The 23197-nt window shown below is 44.9% G+C and overlaps 1 protein-coding gene across 1 annotated transcript in view; it reads right to left on the reverse strand.

Annotated features, from left to right (window-relative positions):
• Positions 1-2930: 2930 nt before the first annotated feature.
• Positions 2931-23197, reverse strand: part of LOC121591561 (mucin-5AC-like) — a 53798-nt gene continuing 33531 nt past the window's right edge. The window contains exon 2 of the mRNA XM_041912212.1: positions 2931-22430. Coding sequence (XP_041768146.1) covers positions 20047-22430 — 2384 coding nt within the window. The 3' untranslated portion in view covers positions 2931-20046. The remainder of the gene's footprint in view (positions 22431-23197) is intronic.

Here is a 23197-nt window from a genome sequence, read left to right on the forward strand (position 1 = left end):
AAATTGAAGCGTTTTGTGGCAAGCGAGTGTTAATTTAAGATGAGTGATTTCATTAAAAATCGAAGCAACTTGAGATGGGGGGTTTAATCACAAAGACAGGATAAGGCTTTAAAATGCTTCTACTTACCTCACGGTGGTACGAGTTTGGGACAGTTTCGGCGAAAAGAAAAGGAAACACAAACAACAATTTCAGTGTTTTGAATTTTAAAAATATGTTTTTATTGCTTCATGAGGCTATTAATCACTAGACTTCCGGTCCTTCCTCCTTGCCCTACATATGTATATATATTCATATATATATATATATGCATGTATAATATTAACTAATGAGTATATAAGAGTAAATATATATGTATAATTTAATATCGTTAAATGGCGCGTTCTACATGTGTGTTTGTGTGTTTGTGGATGTTGCCGGTATGTCGGTGTATAATCAATTGAATCACTACGGAATCGGCTTGGAATGTTTAAAACACAATACACGTAACGGATAAAAAATGAAACTATGCTATCAGATTTGTTCTAGTCTTGTTTTCCAACGCCTACCACCCAATGAAGGAAAGTGCATCCTTAACGATCAGCCTTCGATCGGGTGCACCAGAATCTACTAATTATTGAAAGCGACTAAATTACGAGCCTAGTGACTTTTCACTTCCATTTAGGGGTGCAAAAAATAACACAAGAACACAAACACTACGCAAGTCTAATAAAAGAAGACAAAATGTTCCAATCATTCTTCCGATTGGAGTTTCCTCCGAACTCATGCACTCAATATAGTGGCGTCGTTTCTCGTCTTGGGTTCGTTTCCATTCGTATTGAAAATGTCAACGCCTACGTTTATCTGCCTACTACTTCCTATAAGAAAATGGGACAATAAAGCTATACCGTGTTTTGCGAGACATTGTAGCATTCTCTTTCTCTTTCATTTGCGTTGTGTGTTTGGTATTTTCGTGTCGTTTAGCTTTTATTGCGCATAAGCTTGGTTCAGCGTTGGTATGATGGATGCTGAGTTTTCGTCTTTCGTTTCCCCATTTTATACCTTTACCGTTTATTTTTGCTCGAAATGATTTAATTGTTCACTCGTATGGTTAGGTGTTACCTGTTGCCTTATTATTTTCCTTTCTTTTTGTTGTTATTTCCTACAATAATTAGGCTGACTGTGTTTCTTTTCATGTGTTTCTTACTATTTAGAAGCTTTTAATAAAAGCAATTCTACTATGGCGACGTGTTGTTATTTTATATGTGTGAGTGTATGTGTGTTTTTGTCTGTGTGTTTGCTATTTTTTATATATAATTGCTGCAGAATAAACGCTAATTGTAGCCGCCCTGACAAGCTACTTTTTTGTCTTTCATTTACTTTTACACACAACATATGCTTTGCTGTTTCATCGTTTGCTTTCTCTGGTTTCTTTCTGCGCTACGACTTCTTAATGCTACTACTTGTTTTTTTTGTATGTGTTTATTTGCATATATACTTTTTTCTGTTTTGTTATTGCTTTTTTTTTCTCTAGTTTTGCATTTTTGCTAAAATTTCAATAAAACCACTCGCAATCCTCATTGTTTTTTTTTCGCTCGGTATAAATGTAAATATTATGAAAAATTATCAAAAAACTTTCTATGTTTTCATTTTTTTAATACTTTGAAATTTGTTCTGCACCGTACGGCTGCTGTACGGCTTAAACACGGCCTACCTTGTCTACTTATCTACTTCCTATCGCGTTTTTGCTTGCCTTTTTACCTCTTCTATGTGTTTGTCCATGTGTGTGTGTGTCTGCAGGTTTTTACATTGTTTTGTTGTTTTTTTCTTCTGATTCTGTCTTGTTGCTTCACAAATTTGCTTCACCAACTCATAGCTACCGTAAGCGTTATTTTACTTTCAATCGGTAGTAGTGCATTTCTTTTTTTTTCTAATGACCAATAGTTGTAGCTATGCTCTGCGGTCGGCTGTCTTTTTGTGTAAATATATAAATCAGTGCAGTGTGACGTTTCCGTCCCCAAATCGTTTCATTTGCAGCAGCCGAACGAGAAAAGGAGAAGTAAGAGCGGTAAGACGCACTAAAGACTTGACTAGTAGAAGAGATGGGCAAGGAAAGATCTTTTAAAGATCTTACGAGTACTGCTGTACGCTACGCCATGCCCAAACGGCCACAAGCTGTAGCCAAGTTTGAAGAAGGAAGGAGGCTAATGTTAGATTAAATTGTTGGAATTTATTGCTGTGCCCTACGCATGGCTACTAAATTATTGGCTTGCTTTCATATTGGGTTGAACGCGTGTATTCTACCTTTGCGTTTGCGAAAATGTTACTCTACCAGTTTTGTTTGCTTAGCCGTTATGCCCTTATTGGTTATATCAAATTGGTCTTTGTTTTGTAATATTGTTTGATTTTTTGCAGGTTCATCTAAAATTGAATCCCCCCTCCCATCAGGACTATCCGCTACCAACTATGCTGACCTTTTGTTTCAAATTTTAATAATTTGATAATTGCTTTTACAGTTCCTCTCGATTTTCAAAGCTTTCCCTTTTTTATGCGCTCATTGTATTGTTTCTTCTGTATTGTATGAGTGTGTTCTTGCATACCACCGTTTACAAATCCGGTTTGGAAGTAGATGTGTTTCTGCTTGTAACGAGTGTTCGGTTTTGTTCCTTCGTCCTACAGGACCTCTAACCAACTGAACTGGGTACAGCTTAATAAGAGATATAAATTGTGTTGCTCGCATGGTACTGCTAGCATGGACGAATTACCCATTCGATCATTGTGCTGGTAGGTGTGAGTGTGTATTTGAGTATTTTTCATCGCTGTCTGTCACACTTCTCAACTTTCTTAAACACCCTATCCCATTACGCAGAAACGCACTACACTGCATGCACTATTAGTGAATAAACTCTAAAGCTAAGGACAAACGTTTGCATACATACTGAAGTATTTACGCTGCTGCTACTACTATTTGCTTTTAATTCGCCTCCTAATTCCCCATCATTCACATCGTTCAGTATTGCTTTTTTGTTCAATGTGTATTGCTCATTGTTTGCAGGTTTTTTTTTCGTCACACTTCTAACAAAGCGTTGTTAGAGTATTTGCTTAAGTTAAGAGTTTATAAAGTGCTTACTTATCTGCCTAGGAGGGCTAGTGAGAACAAACTGACTAGAAATTAAACGTAAACGATGGAACAAAACACTACAAGCGGTTAGTATTAGTCTACACGCTAGCTGATTACAGTTACAGTGCTGATATTGGAGAAGTCATACTTTGCTAGTGGCTTGGAAGAAAAGTGGTATATTGTAACCATTAGTTTATCAGTTTCTAGCTGCTGTATCGGTACGGTTTTAGTGTATTAGCGTAGCAAGAATAGCGATCAAATTATTCTCATTGTGTGTGAAGAATGTATTAGCTGTGTTCTTAGAGCTGGTGGTTTTATTGAGGTACTACCATCTACCGACTAAATATATTCTGTGTTGGGAACAATATCGAACTGGCACGGAAGTGTCAGTGCTGATGGGAATAGTTTGAGATTTAAATGGGATAGTAAGAGAGTATGAAAAACTAATGTTCGCTTGTAGCTGCGCCTCGTAGGTAATATGAGCCTTAGAGGCCTAGTTTTTGTTTAATTTGATTTGGTTTGTCTGCTAGTCCTTCCGTAATTGCTTGTGTGTGAATGTTCTACTCAAATAATGTAGCATGTTAGATTGATATAAGTGTATTTTATGAACATTATTTCATAGCTCTTTATATAATTCTCTACTTATGGAAAATATAAATTAATTGAATAAATTTCTGAAGCAAAAACAGTACTTCGGAAACTTGCCCAAGTGCTTAAAAATAGCACAGTATATTCGCTCTCAGTGTCTGATCATCGCTGCTTAATCAAACTTTTCTCATAATATCTTAAAGAGGAAGCGTGTCATGTTTAAAGTTTGCAAACGTTATCATGATTGACGAATCTGAGCTGGCTCCGGTGCCGCACGTGAAGGAAGTTTGTAATGATGTATTTATCTTTTCCGCTAGCGCCTGCATGTATGCAATGCAAGAATTCGCACGAGTGAACCGGTGGTGGCGGATGGTACAGTAGGTAGCAATAGTTGGCCCCCGATGCCTAAACTGATGGACTGCATGTAATTTCTCGTTACATAATGAATCACCCTCGCTTTTGAAGATCCTTGAAACGGGATTGGCCGAAAAAGTTCGCTAAGTAGTACGCGCGAGCCAACAGGCAGGTGAACGGAGCGCAGAGAGGAGAGGGCATTTGCAATTAATGAGAAGGACGGGTGGTGATGGGTGCAAGCTGCCAGATTTTCGGCACTACCCATTCATGCATCATCCGGCTGGTGGAGCGTGATGCACCGAGGCCACGCTTGGAATGGGAAAATTCTAATTTGCACTCCAAAACTTCAAACTGCTGTCGAAAAGTTGTACCAGAGGAAGCAAGTGCCCCAGTGGTGCTGCTGTTATTGTTTGACTTGGTACTTTAACTTTGAATGTTTCTTGTCTGCCCTTGTGTCTTGTTGGTTGTTGTTTTTTTCCAAAGGAGAGCCTCTTTGCTAGATAGTACTTGTTGTGATTGTTTCTTCCCTCTATCTCGCTTTCCGTGGTGTGAATCTGTACTGTTGATATTCGGTTTCGACATGACAAGCTGTTCGGGCACTTCATCAAATGTGAGATCGGGTGCAGTGGCAAAAACGTATTCGTTGGAAGTTTGCTGCGGGTGGCAAAATCAGCAATTGCAACAGTCATGCACTCAGTGCAGCCAGTGTGAAGTGCTTCGTCAGCGAAGCGAAATCAAAGATGGTCGGCAAGTTGTGCTACATCACCGTTTGCGCATCTCGTACGCTATCCTAGATAAATGTAAACTCTACGTAAAACGTAAATTTAAACAGAGGAATAAAAAGTAGTACTTATTTAGCTTACACATACAAAGCTTCATGCAGCAGAACCAGTCTTTTTCAGCTATAATAATACTAACACAAAGATAAAAATCTCTCCAAACACACTGGTTCTCATCTATTCAAAAGAGAAAGCAGGAACGAAGGAAAGAAAATCTTTTGCTTCGCTTGGCCGTTTTGGGTAAACTTTGCTGCACGGCTTAACGGTGCCAACAATCTGCTTGCCGCACTATCGTTCGAGCGTGGTGTGTGAAAGTCGCGCGTACCAACCGTACCAGGTTCACTTGCTTCTATTCTTGTATGCATCAACTCTCCGGAGAATATCATTCTACTCTTGCAACAGCGTTCTGGGTATCTGGGTTAGCGTTGTATAATTTTCTTCATTTGTTTTTTTTTTCGTTGTTTTAAAATTTAACTTATTTCGTTTTTTTTGCTGCGTGAAAGATTTATGTCTACTCCTACACCTCTGTTAGTCAGCAGGTAAGCCGTGTGTATTGACGATTCGTAGAGTACTAATAGAAATATGGGGCTATATAATTGAGATTCGAGCAGGAAGAATTCGATGCTTCAGCTATCTTGCTATGGTTAATAATTGACCGAAGAGATTCGGTAGAATACTTTCGAGTAGTAGTGGTAGTAGTGGTAGTAGTAGTAGTAGTAGCAATAGTAGAAGAAGATTGAGGTTAAGAATTGAAAAACATGAACGTATTGTCCGTTGTGATATGTGTTGCGTGTGTGGATGAGATGGCATTGTCGTTCTCCTCCGTCTGCATAACCTTACCTAAAAGCTTCTTCATCACCCTTCCTCTAATCGCACTATTTACTAATCGAAGCGTAATGCGCTAATTGATCCGGTACAATAATAGGCTCTGGTGTCGATTTATCGCTTCTCTGTGAGTGCTGCTACTAAAGTTTTGAATCAGTTTTGTTTAACGTTTATTACTTTTGATTCATTTCCTTGACAGGTTTTAAGTACAAACCGAACCGGTATCAAACGAATTAAATTGCTTTGACTCTCTGCAGTATGCAATTTGCTACTAAGTACATCGTACAACTGGCGCGGCGTTTTAAAGCAGAATAATGCCGCGAGAGGGCGCTTTCAGTAAAATAATTAAAGAAACGTTTTGAGTTTTAAAAACATAAAAAAAATCATTGTAATTGTTCTAATTAACTCAATGTAAAAATCTCTTATTACTAAGAGGGTGCACTATTATCGTTAGTCGTTGCAGTTTGAAATCTTTGCACTCTGCGAATTAAAACCTTTCTCTCCCTCGTCAAGTGGGGTTTAACCTTACTTAATATGGTTCGCAAAGAGGTTTTCCTTCCCATTCGTAGCGGAAGCCCAACCGCCGGACATTAAATATTCATTCCGGCCGCTCATTACTCGGAAATAATTGCACAAACATTCCCACCGCCAGAACAACACAGGATGGAAGGTCAAAATACGTGTGCGAAAAATCGTAACATTCAGACGTCTTAAATGACGTCCAATATTGGGTACAGCAGATGAGTGGAACTGTGGCCGCGATTCTTCGTGGAAAAAGCATATAAACCTTGTGTTGCTGAAAAGTTCTGATCCAGGAACCGGGAGCTCCTTTTACCCCGAAGTAATGGCGCAATGGTGCAGAATGTAATAAAATTTGATTCCAAATTTATTTCCCCCATTTCCCGCTGCACAGCCGGCGTACGGTTGTTCTGGGGTAGAATCGTTTTGGTTGGTTGCTGTTGCGACCCGGTGGCTAAGGTATTCCCAGGAATGTGTACTGGTAAGGCCCGTGTTGCTTCTGTTTCAGTTATAAAGTCGCATGAAAACATTGGACTTGAAAACAAGGTTAAATCTGTATTGGGGAAACAACAGTGGAATCTTATATAAAGAACATCTACGGAAATAATGCTACAGTTTAGCGGGGTAAAAAGCATTCATCTCCCGGAGAGTGACATATTTTACGGGCTTAAACTGCCTCACTCTCTCCCCGTCCTCAGCCAAAAATGCGCCGCGAAAGAAACATTTAACTGTCGTAATTATCACATGGCAGGCAGGTCGTAACCTCTTGCCTCCACGCTGCTAATTGAATTTAAAACAATAATAATTTTGGTTTTCTCATTAATTTAACCCAAGCTACTACTCGAGGAACACGTCAGCTTTGGGTGCTGTGAGAGTGTGCTGATTAGATCACTGGAGCAGCGACTGGTGGCAAACCCGACCACCGAGCCACGTGCTTCCTGCCGTGAGGAATAAGGTCAATGGTGCAACAACGTCCAAGCTAGTCCACTTAAATTGTCGTCCTTTTGCTGCACGGCAGGCAGCAGCCTGCAGTAGGGCTGCATTGTCAGTTCTCAGGGAGGGACGCTTTCATGTGAAGAACGGCTCTAACGAACGACGAACCGCTTGTTTAAAGTGTGTGCTTGGCGAGAAACAACAAGTGCCGCTTCATCGAGTTGCGGCACTGGTTGTGTGTGTGTGTGTGTGTGTGTGTGTGTGTGTGTGTGTCTGTGTGGACCGTTGTACAACGTTGTCATCCACTACCACTACACTGTTGCGTACTACAGCTGCGCCATCTACCGTATTATCGTAACAACCACTACAATGGAGGCGCGCGGACAAGCAAAGTGTGCCACGCTTCCGCTTTTACCGCACCGAATAACGCGACCCTTGTGTGGAAGTATTCACTTATGCAACTATTTAGCTACGCTAGATTAGTTCCAGCCGTGGCAGACACGCGGGAATGGAATGTGTGCCGGCATTTCCCGACGATCTTCCTGCTTCCCGGAGCGCCAAACCGCACGCTGTCCATCGTTCGCCGTGCCAGCATCGCTCGAAGCAAATGTTCTGTCTAGCGTGTGCGACAGGTTTTCACACATTTTGATTTCGGACAAGCGGCAGGCTGACACCGAGCTTTTGAAGGCTCCTCACAGCGTGAGCCACCGCCCCGTCGGGCGCATCGGCATTGGCTCAGCCGGCCGAAACTAATTCCGCAACGTCTCGGATGTGGCCCGTTTTGGCTGGGCGTTTTGGCAGCGTAAAGAAAGTTTGCCCATCATCATCATCTTCTGGTCGTCATACGTGCTTGGAGGGGAATTTTCGGGACTGTGTGTGTGTGTGTGTGTGAGTGCGGAATAGACAAATGAGCAAAGTTTTACCGACACCTGGAACAAGAGCTGGTTTGCTGCGTGTCTAGGATATTTTAATTGTTCTGGTTGAGATAAAGGAGAATGGGATTTTCTGTTTCTTTAGAATCTCTTTGGAACCACTAGGTGTAAATTTTAAACTTAGGAAGTCTTGCTATCTTAAAAAATAATAGAAAAGGGAAAAAATTAGAGAGAAATCAAAAGCCATTCCTAATACTTCGCAAAGAACACTTCCGCCCGGGTGCAATAGATAACTTCCCAAGTACAAGTGAATATGATCTAGTTTGGAGACGTTTTTATCTCAGAAAAAGAGACATAGCAAAGCAAAGCAAGAAATAGCAATACACATCTTTCTACACCCCTTAACCGGACGGGTAGTCACCCCGCAACCGTCTATACCGTGTCGCACCTCATTTCCATCCAGTTCTACCGTCACCACAACAATGGGGTTGCCATAGTGTGCGAGATTTTCAGGAGAGTCGTGCTTTTTTGTGTTGTTTTTGCACCACATCTTCTTATCACATTCGCCCTGTTCTGCCATGACGTTTTTTTTTTCATCTCCCAACTGCACTGAAGCAGCGTACGAAGCTGTCGCAAAAGAAACAATACCATTCCGCTAAAGAAGCTACTTCTACCCCGGGGGAGGGAGAGGGACCGGCCTTTTCGTCGACGACGGGGTCGCAAAGTGCCAGGAAGCGCTCGCTTGTACCGCCAGCTGGCACTTGTTCCTTGGCCGGGCCGGTTAGTTGCCGTCGCCATCATCATCACCATCGCCAGTGCTCCCCGTGTTTGCTAGCATTTGGAAGCAATCCCTGGGCAAAGCGGGAAATTGAAAATCGAGCGTTTCGCCTCCTTACCCGTGCAAGCTGCTTTTGTTCTGTGTGTGACCGGCTCCCACCCGCTTAAGGGTTTTCGTATGCTTCCTTCTTTTGGCCGTTTGCCGTTCGACGGGTTGGGCCACAGTGTGTCGGATGGTGGGGGTACAAGTCCCGGTTGCAATTGGAAATAGAATCATTTCTTTTGTTCATTATAAAATCGCAATTTCTCCCTCACTGGCTGCGAAAGGGCGTGGTAGGGCGATGGCGTTTAGTGCTGGCCAGGAGCCCTTACTGGCTCCTGCTGGCCCCTCCAGAATGGGTTTGAAATTATGTAATTATTTTTAATTGAATTTAAAGAAAAAGCATTCGTTGCATTCGTTTGTGCTGGCGTGGGGCAGGATAGTGCGCAAGGCGCAAAGATTCGCCATGATGTTCCACGGTGGAGCACGAAAAAGGCACACGCGCGCGGGCAGTGAAATGCTCCACACGCCGGCTCAGTTTGGCCTGTCAAAAGAGGCGCACACCAAAAAGCGTTTGGTTCGGTGTCGCGATTGCAGTGGGGGGTTGACAATGTTTCGGGTTGCGTTCAACCGTCGCTGAAGCTTCATCAGCAACTCTCGATCCGGTGCGGTGGACAGGTCTGTGTTCGCCTGTGTTCTGTCTCTTCTTGTTCCGCGTGGTCCACCGCTTTAGAGCCACTTTGTTTCGGCCTCGTCCGCGTGGTCCGCTTGTAGCGGATAGGGAAACGAACCATAGCCCATTCCGTGGCTATGGTCCGTTTAAAGGCAGACTTTGGGGCACAATTTTGTGTGTTCGGCGCGAGTTTTACACACTCTTTTTCACCCGTTGTTTGACACTCTCTGTGTGTGGATGAGTAGCCGAACTGTAGCGCAATTCAACTGGGCAGGGGAAATGAAAACAACACTTCCAGACACAAACGAGAACTTTTGCTGGCGCGCAAAACCGCACCACAACCACGGCGAAGGGGGTGGACGGTTTGCGGTGGGTGCTGGTGGGTGGTTTCAGAATTGCCCTCCCGAGGCGAAGTACCATGAATTTTAATGACTTTTACAACCCGGGCTCGCTGGAGCGAGCATTAATCGAACTTTTTGCGTTAAAGAGCGCAGTGCCGGGGACTTTGATTTTTATTCGAGTGACTGCCAGGAGGCCAGGGATGCTGGGCCGTTTTCCCGGTTCCCCGGGTTCGGTCGGGTTGTCGGGAAATGCCGAACAAAAAAGCGCGTGGAAAAAAACCGGGCAGCTTCAGTGGGCAGTTGGTGCGCTTAGTGCTTAGTGGTAGATTAAACTGCCCTTTTGCAGCACGCAAGTAGTCCCCAGATGGAATTGAACTATTGGAGCTGTTGGGTTCGTGCGATTCTGTACTGGTGTTATCAACTGTTATGACCTTGACTTGAACGACTATTATGTGTACTGTTTTGTTTGGAGCATTGTCGTTGGAAAGGTATTTCATCGATTTTCTTTTCGATTATTTGCTTTTGAAAGCTTAGTTTTGATAGCGTTGCTCTTTGCCCTTGTAGAAGTACAAATTTAATACCAACATGTTATGAATTTGTGTCCAAATTTCCATACAATTGTGTTGCGAAATTAGCTCTTCTTCAATACACTTAACAAGTAACGTTCTTGATAAGGAAAGATGCGCAACAGAAAGCGAAAAAATCAATTTCCTTCCTACCCAAAACGCTCTTCCGTATGGTCACCCAGCCAATAACATCCTTATCCAGACACTTGCATCGTTTTTTTGTAGATCACATCAGCACTTTGAGCAATACTCCATTGCGCGCAAAAACACACACTAAAAAAAGGCGCACAACCAATCAATAACCATAAAACCGCCAGTGGCCAGCAGCACCCGAGGGGGTTGAGTTGTATGGAATGTCTTTTTGCCCGGAGCGTAAGGTAAGTGCGCGACTTTACACACACTCGTGGCCGCTTTACGGCAACCAGAGTGTGTTAATGATGACGCTGTCCAGTGCAATGGCATAGGTTCTTCGGGTTGTGTTAAATCCGTTTTGTGATAATAAAAAAACAAACAAACCCATCCAGCATGTTTGGTGTTACCTCTCGTGGCAAACACGGGAAGCACAAACGGTAAAAGGGTGACAACAAACCTAAGGGCTAGAGGCTAAGTCAAGTGACTTACGAGCGATGAACTGTTGGAAAATTGGTGGCGTTGGATCCATCGGCTTGGTCAATGGGATCATAAAATTCGGCCACGGTCGGGCTCGATGGTCGTACGACCGTTTGGCGAAGTCGCAAGCCGATGCGAGCATATTAAATCGTTCGAAATGGCCCCCCTAGAATGGGGTGTAAAGTGGGATTGTTGTTCCTTAGGTGAGCGGACGCCATGTTTTTTTTTGTTTGGCCGTAGCCACTGCAGTACTGACCGTAGTAGACAGATCGAGTTGATTTTGAGCACGTCGGAAGTAGAAGCTAGGCTGTAGATAATCGTTCCACTCGTTCAGCAGTGAACAAGTGGGAGATACCATAGATTGTGCTTTCGCAATCTCAAACCGGTTTTTTAGATTGTGAGGCACGGAAAGCCGTACTTTATACTGTGCAGCGAGCACTGTCCACACGTGGCCATTGAATAATCAATGGTGGCTCGCTTACTTGACTTTCGGTTCGGTTCCGGTGCTGGTTCTTATTGATTCGCTGATTGCAGCAGCCAAGCATCATCATGCAGCGGGCGTGGAATCAAAGCGGGCAACAGAATCAATCTAAAAAGCTCCCCGTTTTTTGGGATGGACGACCCGAACGGCCCCGGGCGCGCTTGGACGGGTTGGAAAAGGTGGATGCTTCGAACGACCCATCGACGGTGACCATCGAATGCATGGGGCGCGGGGGACAAAACCGCAAACACGCAAGAGCGAAAGTTATAAATTCGATCGGAAATTGAATTCCGTTTAGATAATATTTTAGATAAAATGATGATTCAATTTCACCCGCCGCGGACACGCGAACGTGGACGGTGGTGATGATGATGCGATACGAGCGGCCATTTTCTGGTACCGGCACCGTGATCATGTCCAATCCTCCACTCTCCCGGAGCATTCACTGTGTGCTGTGTCACTTTCATTCGACCCGATACGAGAAATGTGCCCACTATCACTTCCCTGTGTTCCGAGCGGGTGTTATCATTTGCAGACACTGGAATGCCTGTCCCCAAAATGGGGAAGTGCGAGAGACAAAGAGCGAACAAAAAATTGGGGAAAAATGTACGCCCATTTTTCATTCGCTTCATTCATGCGGCGTTATAGTCCCGATCGGCTCAATGGATGAGTTAAAATTTATTCTTATCGCCCTGTGCCGGAATCAGGTCCATCCTGACTGATTTCACGATTATGTGGCAGGTCACAGCCAGACTCTCGGCAGCTCGGCGGTGTCGATGTCACACGCATGTGCTCGTCCAATCGTGATCATTGATTATGGAAGTTGTTCACTTTTTTTCGTTGTGTTTTTCGTTGTAGGTTGTTTCAACCACGTGGCTGAGGAGTTCTTTAAAACACCCAATCTATTGTCTTTCGCCTTCGCTTTCTATCGTTCCCATTACGGGGGCATAATTTTCAATCGCTTGGATCCTTTTCACATTCTCAATGTTTTTTGTGCCGTTTGTGGGAAGACCGATTTGCTGTATAAGTTATCGGCGGATCGTAAGACTGAGATTGATTTCGGGACAGCCCCCTGAAGCGCCTTTCGATGGTGGCGCCTTGTTTGTTGGGTCTGTATACATATATATAAGAATAAAACCTTTTGCTCTGCCAGAGGGCTGCGACAAGGATCGAATCGCCAAGGATAAGTGAATTGACATCCTGCACCATCCAATCAATCGTGACACGTCCCTACTTGCCTTAGCCCGGGCAAGGGATAGGAAGTTAATCTTATCGGTCAGGCGATAATGGGTGTGATACAAAAATTTATCATCTGCCAGTGACACAACAGCGCGTCGTTGTGGTTGTGTTGGGGCTGGCGAGATCGAGATTGAATTTTGGGATCCTTTTGCTCTCCGAAGGCGTGTCACGGAAGGGTAAAAATAGATAAAAAAATATATGCCCAAGACACTGAGGTTGGTGAGTGTTGGCTGTTTGCTGGAATTTAAAATTGAAGTTAAAGCTAACTGTATAGCCCAACGAAACGCCTTCCAGTCGGGAGTGATTGTAATTAATGAACAAACGACTACTTATATTACGCACTACTTGCACCAAGAACCCAATCCAAGCCATTTCCCTTTCCAGCATCAAAATGGTGGACAAATTTATCGCATGTGTTGCGTGTGCGGTTGCAATTACAGGGTCCGGTTTGTGTGAATCATTTGTCATTGCACACGGTGACATACGGTCAATGGGGGAGCAAGGTAGTGGGCAAGGTGCGAAAAGTGAACCGACGGCTGGAATTTGCCGCATTTGTCCCGTGACAATTCCCGCGGTCACACCACCGTCCACCACCGGAAGGAAGTGCCCGGGAAATGGAGTGTGATTGAATTAAAATACACTCACCCAGAAGTGTAGTGTCTAGTGTGCAGTTTGACGAAATGGGATGGTGCCATCGTAATGCAACAACGGGGGCTCATTAGTCGCACCAAGCGCCAAGGGAGAGAGCAATTGTAAATTTCGTGGCCGTTTTTGGTGCGGTGCGGTGCAGAGACTAAAATCCCGCTCATCAACGTTCATGCAGTCATTGTGCTATGTATTTAGTACTAGTTGTACTTGTATGTATAGCATTATGAAACGTTTGACGATTATAACATGGAGTTTGACATTTGGTGACAAAAATTATATCAAAACTCCATGCTTAATCACATGTCAAATGAATGGGAAAGTTGTTGGTTTATATGTTTTTTGTTTGAAGAAGTTTACTTAAATCCAAATACGTTTAATAGCAGGACAAGGTTACCCAATATTTAATTGCATTTCTACCAAAAATAATGTGTATGGAAATGTTAAAACCAGATAGCATCGTGATTTAAACTGTTTGAATAAAATTAGGATTCTTTTAAAGCTGAAAAATAAAATAATAATAATAAAAGTTACATAATTGTTTGCACACAATTGTCAAATTCCAATATGCTGGTACGCAACTGTCAATTAGAGATGAAAAATATAACCCGGTTGATCAATTTCACCAATAAAACAGACTAGACATTCAATTTACGAACTGAAACCATCGAAGAAACAGGGATCTAGATTAGTTTTAAAAGTTGAGCATATAAAACTTAATTAATTAAGAAAAGAAAAAAATTGTAAGGTATAAAGTAAAAGTAAAAGATAAAAAATTAAATATGTACCGCAGGATTAGATCGTAAGTCATTAATTAAATTATTTAAGTTCAAATGCGAGGAAGGTAATGATCATTCGCCATCATTTAATATCATTTAATTGTTATGAAGCTATTTGTGCATTAGCTAAATCTTTGTCCCATGTCTTATAATGAACATCTTACTTAGGAGACAATTTTAAATAACTTTAAGGATACTAATGCAATAATTATACTTTTCAAAAAATACCTTTTTTTGCACGCTCTCCCAATTGTACGATCACCGTAGCTAGATTGCTCCTCTCCACACTGTAAATGTCTCCAACACTCCATCTCTCTTTCTCGCAATGCACCGTAAAACTGTACCGCAAGAAACGAACTCAACCAAAAATCTATCATTTAAGTAATCAGTTTTGTTTTATACACCCTCCTCTAACTTTTAGCGCATTGACACACATTCCAAAACATCACAAAACCTAACCTTGCTTGCAAAAACCGTACTCCCTTTTAGTGCTCGTGTGGCTTTTCATATATGTATGTATATATCTATATTGCTTATCCTCATTTGGTTTGCGCACGCAATGGATGACTCTAACGACGGAAGTGTGGCTACTGACTAGCGGTGAAAACTTATCTATACAACCTTAAACACTACGACTAGCACGCATGAAAATCACTGCCCTACGCCAACAGTTACAGCCGCAGAAGCGTTACTACCTTTTGGACGCTTCTTCGTCTAAAAACTCCCAACCCCGCAGCTTAAAGCAAAAAATGTGCACAAAGTGCAGGCATATCTAGTGCCAGTGTGTGTGTGTGTTTGAGTGTGTTTATGTCGTGTTGTTCCGGTCGGTGTAAAATATACCCCATCCAGGTGGAGCATTGCATATTGGTGTTTGGTAGGACTTTTGCATCTCTGTTACAAAAAGGGAACGAGTTTAATAGGGGAGCCTCTTGTTGCCGTAAGTCCTATCGTGTGTTTTTCGTTTCGATTCTGGATGGTCCAGGGTCCATGGGGTTGTACACACGGTTGTTGTACAGTCGATCTGCTTTGCAGTTTGCAGCTTTTGTATAGTTTGCTTTGGACTTTTCTTCTGTTTCTGTTCGTTCGATCCGGTTTTTCGTTGCTTGATTGGTTTCATTTGGTATTGCTTATACATTTCGTTCATTGTTTCACTTGTTTGTTTTCTGCTTCTCTTGTATGTGTTTGTGTGTCGTTTTTTAAATGCCATTTTCATGTTCTAAAGATTGCTTTTAAATTCCGGTACTACACGGTACTCATTTTTCATTTTGTTCTGTCTTATTACGATACTATTTATGCCTACACTTGCTTATACTTACTTATATTGTAATTTTGCTTACTTAAAATAAGTGTATATATAATTTTGCATCTGTATATTGGTTTGCAGATTTTTGTCCCTTCCCTTCCTGGCGACAATCATTTTGATCACTCTGGTTTGCATTTTTTGCGGGTTTTCATCTGCCCTACCTTCTGCTTATTATCTTATCTCATCAAGCAGTGGCTACGCTTGTATTGCTACCGTCTCATTACACGCACATTGTATTGCACTCACTCGATACTAAAACTACCGTTCGTTCGTTTGCTTTTTGTCTTGTAAGTTTTAAATTGCTCGTCAAGAAGAATTGGCTTAAATGGTTGCCGACACAACCGGATAGTACCAGGGGAAAAATGTTAAATCTCAAAGCTAACCGAAGCGTTATACAATTTCGAATAACAATCTAACGGACCACGCCACCGTAAGCCTGTCCCTTTTTAAATTTAGTTTAGTAATAACGCAAAGCCAAAACTCTCAAAACTACGTTTCTAAATGTCGCTAAATAAATCTATTTAGTAAGTAGTAAGTGTTTAAATGTTTTCCCTCTCTCTAGTAGAAAAGTTCAGCAAACGCTACGCTTTATGGAAGAATGTGTTCGTTGACCTCCCTGTTCGCAGGCACCTCGCGCAGTTACCGTCGAGCAGCTGGATCCTGGGAGGTCCAATTGATGTCAGAAATTGATAGTAGATAGAGTTTGTTTGTTTTTAGTTTTGTTTCATTTAACAACCATTTGGTTTGCAGCCGTGTGGTTTACAGCTATGTATTGCTTTTCATTTAATTCTCTTTGTGTGTGTTTCTGTTCTCTTCTTTTACACCCTTTTCCGGAAAGGGCTCTGATGTCTGTTTTTTTATCTTTCCCTTCCCGTTGTTACTTCATCTTCTGTACTAGAATGCTCCGAAATCGAATCACAGCTACCACAATCGCTTCTGTATTTCATTATGTTTCCTTTTCTTTTTTTCCTCCGTATTTTCCTTGCATTTGAGGCGGTTTGAAACTGGTCGACTGTTCATTAAATGGAAAAAAGCACAACTCTCTATAAAATAATTGACATTTGCGATAGCAAAACACAATATTTTCCAGCCCGCTCTTTTCAACCCTCTCTTTTGCCTCGCCATTGACCGTGTGGGGGTCAGTTTTGACGTGTGATGCTTTACGTGATTTGTACTGCCGGCCCGGAAGGACGAGATCGACGATGAAGAAGCGTTACGCGAAGCGTTGAGTGTTGTTCGGTGTGTGGAGAATAATTTTAGCGACTGACGAAGAAAAAAAAACCACCCAAAAACCTGATTGCACTGACTACGGTAGCTCCAAGGGTTCGCGTGAAGTCTATGTCCCAGCCTTACCCAAGGGGTAATGAAGATTGATAATGATTTTACCGCCGTGAACTGGTTTGTTGACGACGGACGATACGGACTTGATAGATGCTGTGCCTTCGTAGGCTCGCGGCATTAACCGGAAGCGGGTGGAAATGCGATAGCGTTTCGGAGTGAACTGGAGAGGAAGAGTGTCATTTTTTTACATCGTCTCTCGCTGTGCGATGTGAACCCTTATCGATCGTTCCGTCAACTACTGTACTGTACTACTGTATGACAAGCACAAGCACCGATCGGGACGTTCAGATATTGGGACGGATCGGGGGGACTGCGGGTGCTGTATTTTGATCGGTTTCGGTCTAAAATGGAGCGACAGCATTCCGGCACTGGTGGCGTTTTTGCGGTCCAGCTTGCCACCACCAAACGCTTTGACGTAAAGTAGTGAAGATTGATGGAAGGTGTCATTATGAGCTCACGGGAACTTCACTACGGGTCTGGGGCAGGGAATGTTTTTTTAACTGTCACCCATTTACCGACCCACGTCTACATGTTATGAATTTTTATTTTGTTCGTTGATGAGTGCTGACCGTCGGTGGACATTTAAGCTCAAAGGTTTAATGTACTCTCCACGCGAGAGGTGCAATTCGTCTAATAGCACACCACACTGATTAGGCGTAACTCCCATCCATCCGTAACCGATGGAAATTGTCACCTTTTCAAATCAAACCCATCGCCAACTCGGACACACAGCTACGGAAATGCACACACACGCAAACACACAGCACCAACAAATCTGCCCAGACCTGAACCGCTGGGAAACAAATTCCGGTTGTCATTTGCCGGCCGAGAAGTCATCAATTTCCAATAACGCAATTTTTCAAACGAAATTGACTGTCGCAAGATCGATAGATAAGAGGGAAACATGGGGAAGAGATGCCGGGATCTGTATCACTCTGAACTCGCGTGGGGGCTTCACCGTTCAATGGTCGGTGCTGATGGATTCAGCCTGATGGATGGACGGGGTGAGCGGGCGAATCAGAAAAAAAATACAAAAAAATCCGCGGCAAAAACGGAAACCAAACTAAACCATTCTTTGATGGAAACGCTCGAAAGGACTCGCTCTCGCAGGAGGGGTGGGCGAGGGGCTTGAGGGCTGCCTTACAAAGGACTCCATTCCACGATGGGTCGGATCCATTAATAAACTGGCTAGCTGTGTGTGTGTGTGTGTGTCTGTGTTTGGTGTGCGTTGAAGCACAGTCGCTCGTTACGTCCACGTTGGCAAATAGACTGCTGGAGAGGGTGAAACACTAAGACCACCCACTGGAAAGGGGACAACGTCGATACACATCCTGTTGCGCCATTTTCATCCTTATCATCATCATCATTATCATCATCGATCGAGAGAGTACGGTACGGAACCGAGGGTGAAAGTGGCCGGAAGGAATGGTAAGCTAGTTTAGAATGTGGTCGTTCCAAATACGCAGCAAAAGAAAGAGAATAAAAAAACGTTGTTTCAATGCGGGACATCGTACCTACCCCGCTGAAAAGCGGGTGCTAGTTCCGGTGAAAGACTCCATTCTTTTGCGCTCGGTGGCTTTGCTACTTTGCAACGAGTCGAGGATGTTTCGTTCCAGAGAATTCGGTTTTGTTCTCGCAAAGTGCGCTCCTAGTGAGGGACCATCGCATTCCCATTCTCCGCAGGTGACACGTGTCCTGCCGGCGCGCCAACTACGCGCGTTCGAACGAAGCGGGTGTCGAACGAGTTGTTTTGCATTCCGCTCAACTTGTCATGGCTTACTTGCGCTCCGCAGCTCGAAGGTAGCTCTGGGTGGTGCGAGGCAAAATATTTGTGTGTAGCTCCGGTAAATGGAAAAAAAGAAAGGAAAACCATCGCCCTTTAATGAACGTCTTCCAGGGCGAACCTTGGCGGGAGACGGAGGACCAAAACACCGTTTCGCCTAGGACAAATCACCCACCTTTTTGCCACAAGCGCAGCAGAGTGGGCTAAATTTGAACGCGCCAGTAGCGTCCGCTTCCGGTGCGCGTTGCGACGTTGCGATACTGTGCTGGTGCGTTCCGCGCAAAACGTTGGCCCACTGCGTATCGGCGCACCACCGATAGGGCAATGAGTCATCATTTAAAAGTAATTTATTTTCTTTCAAAATTACTTTTCATCAATGTGCGCCTCCCGGTCCCGGGTTCCTTAGCTAAATAGCAGCCCAGCGAATAGTAGTAGGGGTGTGTGTGTGTGTGCGCGCGCAAGCTCGCGCTTGCTACGCGTAAATGGAATGTCATTGGCGTGTGCTTTTGGGTGGCAGCATAGTACGAGAGAGAGAGAGAGAGAGTGTGTGTTTCTTTGCATAAGGTGGACTAAAATGAATGATGTCTCTTTCCTTCGTTTTCCAAACGAGCAATCTTAAGATGCTCGTGCGCTCCATGCAAATTCTTCAATTTGTTGTAATTTGGAGTAAAGTTATTTAAATTTTCAAGTCGTTGGGTTTCGTTGGGTTGATTAGTTTGGAGAGAAATTCGAGGCAAAGTCAGCGTAGGTCCTTCAAAAAATGGTTGATGGAATGTTGCAACCATGTTCGCGATAGCTGCCCAATATTGTCCCTTCAATCAATCTCTCTCCCCCGAGGACACTTAAATATCCCCATGTCATAGGGTTTTTACATCAGCAAAGGTTACATCAAGCTAACAGTTTTGTTGTGCAGCCGCTGTACAGTAAAATTCCCGCTCCGGCTGCTCTAGCAATTGATCCACTGCTAAGCGAGCCGGATTTGAAAATCCAACTAATTTCCGTTTTCCGGCCCCCCGAACGCTCGTTTAATTTTTCACACCTGTCCCGTTGGGTGCCGACGGAGAAGTTTTGCTGCCGAGCGGCAATTTTAGATTTGCCTGTCAATTTCCTGTCGCGGAGCTGCTGCTGCAGGTCAGGAAGAGTGAGGGTTCTTTTTTTTTTAGTTTGAAGAAGAGGCCCTAAAAGATATTGAAAGGAAGGTGGTTGAAGTAGGAAACCGGGTTTGTGACATTTCCGGTACAGCTTTCCGATCCGAGGCGGTACGGATGACAGTAATTTAGAGGGTTTGGTGGTTTGGCTACTGATGCCTTGATTGCTGTGAGTCAACTTGAGCCTACGAGACAGGAAGGCGATGAAGGGCTATGAAGGGAACGCAAAAAATGTCATTGCAGACTTCATAGATGATTGGATCAGAGTAAAGAGCAGACATTTTCGCGAAAGGGGAGAAATCAGTCGCAAGAGAAACAGTTCAAAGAGTACAGAGCATTGCCGGTGACGTCCATTACGTCGTAATGATATCGATATCTTCTTCATCGTCGTCCTCATCCCCCGGATCGGCCGTCACGACATCGATCGTGGTGGTCGAGCAACTGTCATCGTTGTGATAGTTCTGCCTTCCGCTAGCCATACGCATCGCGTACTCATCCCGATCGATGTCCTGGCTGCTGTGGTAGATCTTCCGCCCGCCGATCACACTGACAGGCGAGTTGTCACCCTCCCCAGGCCCGGGGCCGTTTGGATCATCATCCTTGTAGCAGGCCGACTCCAGATGCTTGTTGAGGTACGACTTGAGCGCGAACGTTTTGTGACACCGGCCACACTCAAAGTTCTTGTCCGTGGAGTGTGTCTGCATGTGGGCGCGCAGGTTGGACCGATCGGCAAACGCTTTGCCGCAGTGACCACAGCCGTACGGCTTTTCGCCCGTGTGCGACCGCAGATGGCCCTGGAGCAGCCAGGGCCGCGAGAAAAGCTTCCCACAGACGCCACAGCTGTGCGACAGTTTGTGCGTAAGCAGATGCATTGCCAGCGCGGGCATGGAGACGTACGCCTTGCCGCAGGTGACACACTTCTTGGCCGACTGCGAGTCCAGGCTGCGGTGCGTTTGCTTGTGGCGCGACAGATTGCTCGAGGTGGCGTACTGCTTGCCACACTCGGGACACTTGTACTTGCCCTTACCGTTCGACGTTCCGTTCGAGGCGGTCGCCGACTCGCCGGACGAATCGCAATCCCCTGCCGTTGATTGGTCCGGACCGTCCGCTTTCGAAGCGGTGGAAGCCGGTGGGCCCGCTTTGGAGGAGTTTGCAGCGGCCACGGCCTGCACCGGAGCGGTTTCCTTGGAAGCTTTCTTGCGATTTTTCGACCGCCCATCGCTCGATATCAGATCATCGTACGTGTACAACTCGGCCGTCTTACTGCCCGAGATCTTTTGGCCGGGCGCGGGAGCAACCACCTTTGCGCTGGCGCTTACGGCGGGCACCTTGGCCGCCGTGCCACCGGAAGTGGAAGGTGTGGAAGATTTATGCTTGCGAGTTACTGGCGCCGTCCCGGCGGCAAGCGCGGAACCGTTGACAATCACCGACGTGACGGAGCTGCTGGCCGATGGTTGCTGGTGTGGCCGGCGACTGGTCCGTCGGGCGGTCGGGGGAGCCTCCGGGACCGGCGGTGTACTGTTGGACGAGCGTGAGGGTGAATATTTGGAAGAGATTGACGAGGAACTTGAGTGTACGAAGGAGAACACGCTCGAGGAGGACGAACAGGAGGTGCCGGGTGAGACGGAGCTGGCCGAACATTCCGTGTCGGACGAGTGCTCGGACGTGGGCGGCGTTAGCGGGCCGGCGGTGGACGGTGAGATGGTTTTTATCGTCGTTGCACCTTCACCGTCACTGTGCGCCGAGGCAGCCATCGTTGTCGTCAGCTCGTAGCAGGGTATTATCATCGAGATTGGTCCCGATCCGGGCGGACACTGGTAATTAGCTGCCGTGGCCGCCTCCACAATACTGATGATGCCGCCCTGGCAGGGCGCGTTCGACTGCTGTGGCGGATGATGATTTTGTGCTCCATTGGTCGGGGGATGCTGCGGGCTGGTGGATCCCACCAGGGGCAGCGGTTCGCTCGACGCACCAGTGCCCCCCGGATGCAGGATCGTAACGACGCACGGTGCCGTCAGGGGCGGTAGGCTTTGGGACAGTGACAATAAATCATGTGCGGCTTCCGTTTCTTCTATGCTGCGATCGCGAAATATGGCCGCCGTTGTGTCGTAGCAGGCGGGCGCAGGCGTGGTGGAGGATGCGACCGTCGCCGGTGTTTGCGAATGGGGCTGGTACATGGCGGCAGCACTTGACTGTTGCTCCGTGCGATGCTGTTGCTGAGCGTGTTGCGTGGCGGCAGTTTGCACCAGCAGCGTGGCTGGCTGTTGCCGACCTGTTACGGACTTGTGGTACGAGGAAACGAGCGATGATTTATCTTGCCTCTTATCGGACACTTGAGCTGCAGCGGCCGCCGCCACAATCGGCGCGACGGGGGTCGTTTCGGCATAAATTAGCGTTGCCGTGGTCGTCGCCGGCAACGGTGACGGTGTGATGCTGTTCGGCCCGTTGGCGTTACTGCTGCCGATGCCATAATTAGGATTATTACGGCCAGATTTAGCGCCTATCGAGGCGAGCAGCACTGGTGGTTGCTGCTGGCCACCGTTGGATGCGGCCGCCCGTATCGTCACGATCGGGCCCGGTGCAGTGGCGCCCGTGTCCGGTTGCGGCTGGCTAGGGGAAGCACTTACCGACAGATGCCGGGAGGAGTTGGTCTTCACGTTGATTAGATTGGTGTTGCTGTTGCTGTTGTTTGGCCCACATTTGAACGTCCGGAAGTCGCTCAGAGGTATGGTGAATCCTGCGTCAAGGGAGCGGAAAAAGAATAAACGGTGGATGGTCATTAGGAAATGAAACAATGCCGAGGTACATGCACGATAAAGTTGTAGGTATACAAGGAGGGTTTGTATAAATCAATGCGCTCAAATTATGAGTCGATTAGTTAACATAGCTACAAATTAGTTTCCTTTTAATACAAAAAATTGTGATAAAACTCTTTTTCATTTCTTACTTTTTTCTAAGCGCTTTTTTATAAAAAAAATGAAACAAAGGATATTAAGTAGGTTTACTAAGCCTTAAGCTCTAAAGAACGAAACTAATAAAATGAATACTTTTTTCATTTTTTTTACTGAGAAATACGAAAAAAGCGTAATGTTGTTTGCACAATCTTTAAAATGTTCGATAAATTACAAGTCCCGCGCGATGCTTACTTCCCTCCAATTAATGTGATATACCAGCAAGCTTAATGGGTCTATCGTGCAATTAAAGCAAATCTTACGCCTCCTTCTAAAACTGCACAGCTAAAAACTGATATGAAACAATCAAGCAAATTGCTCACTGGCCTCATATTGTTAATCCAATCAACTTTCAACCCCATTCTTGTAATACTTTAAATCGGTAACGATTAACACTTAGTTGAATGTTTGTAGGCACATTTTACGCACAATTATCCATTAGGGCAAACGGTCCCAGTATCTCCTAGTGAACGTCTTATGCTGTGCCAGTTTAATATAAAGTTATGACCACTCGCCTAACCCTTACGTCCACAGCTAGCGGGTAAAAGTCCCC

The sequence above is a fragment of the Anopheles merus genome, chromosome 2L, assembly GCF_017562075.2.
Source record: "Anopheles merus strain MAF chromosome 2L, AmerM5.1, whole genome shotgun sequence".
NCBI lineage: Eukaryota > Metazoa > Arthropoda > Insecta > Diptera > Culicidae > Anopheles > Anopheles merus.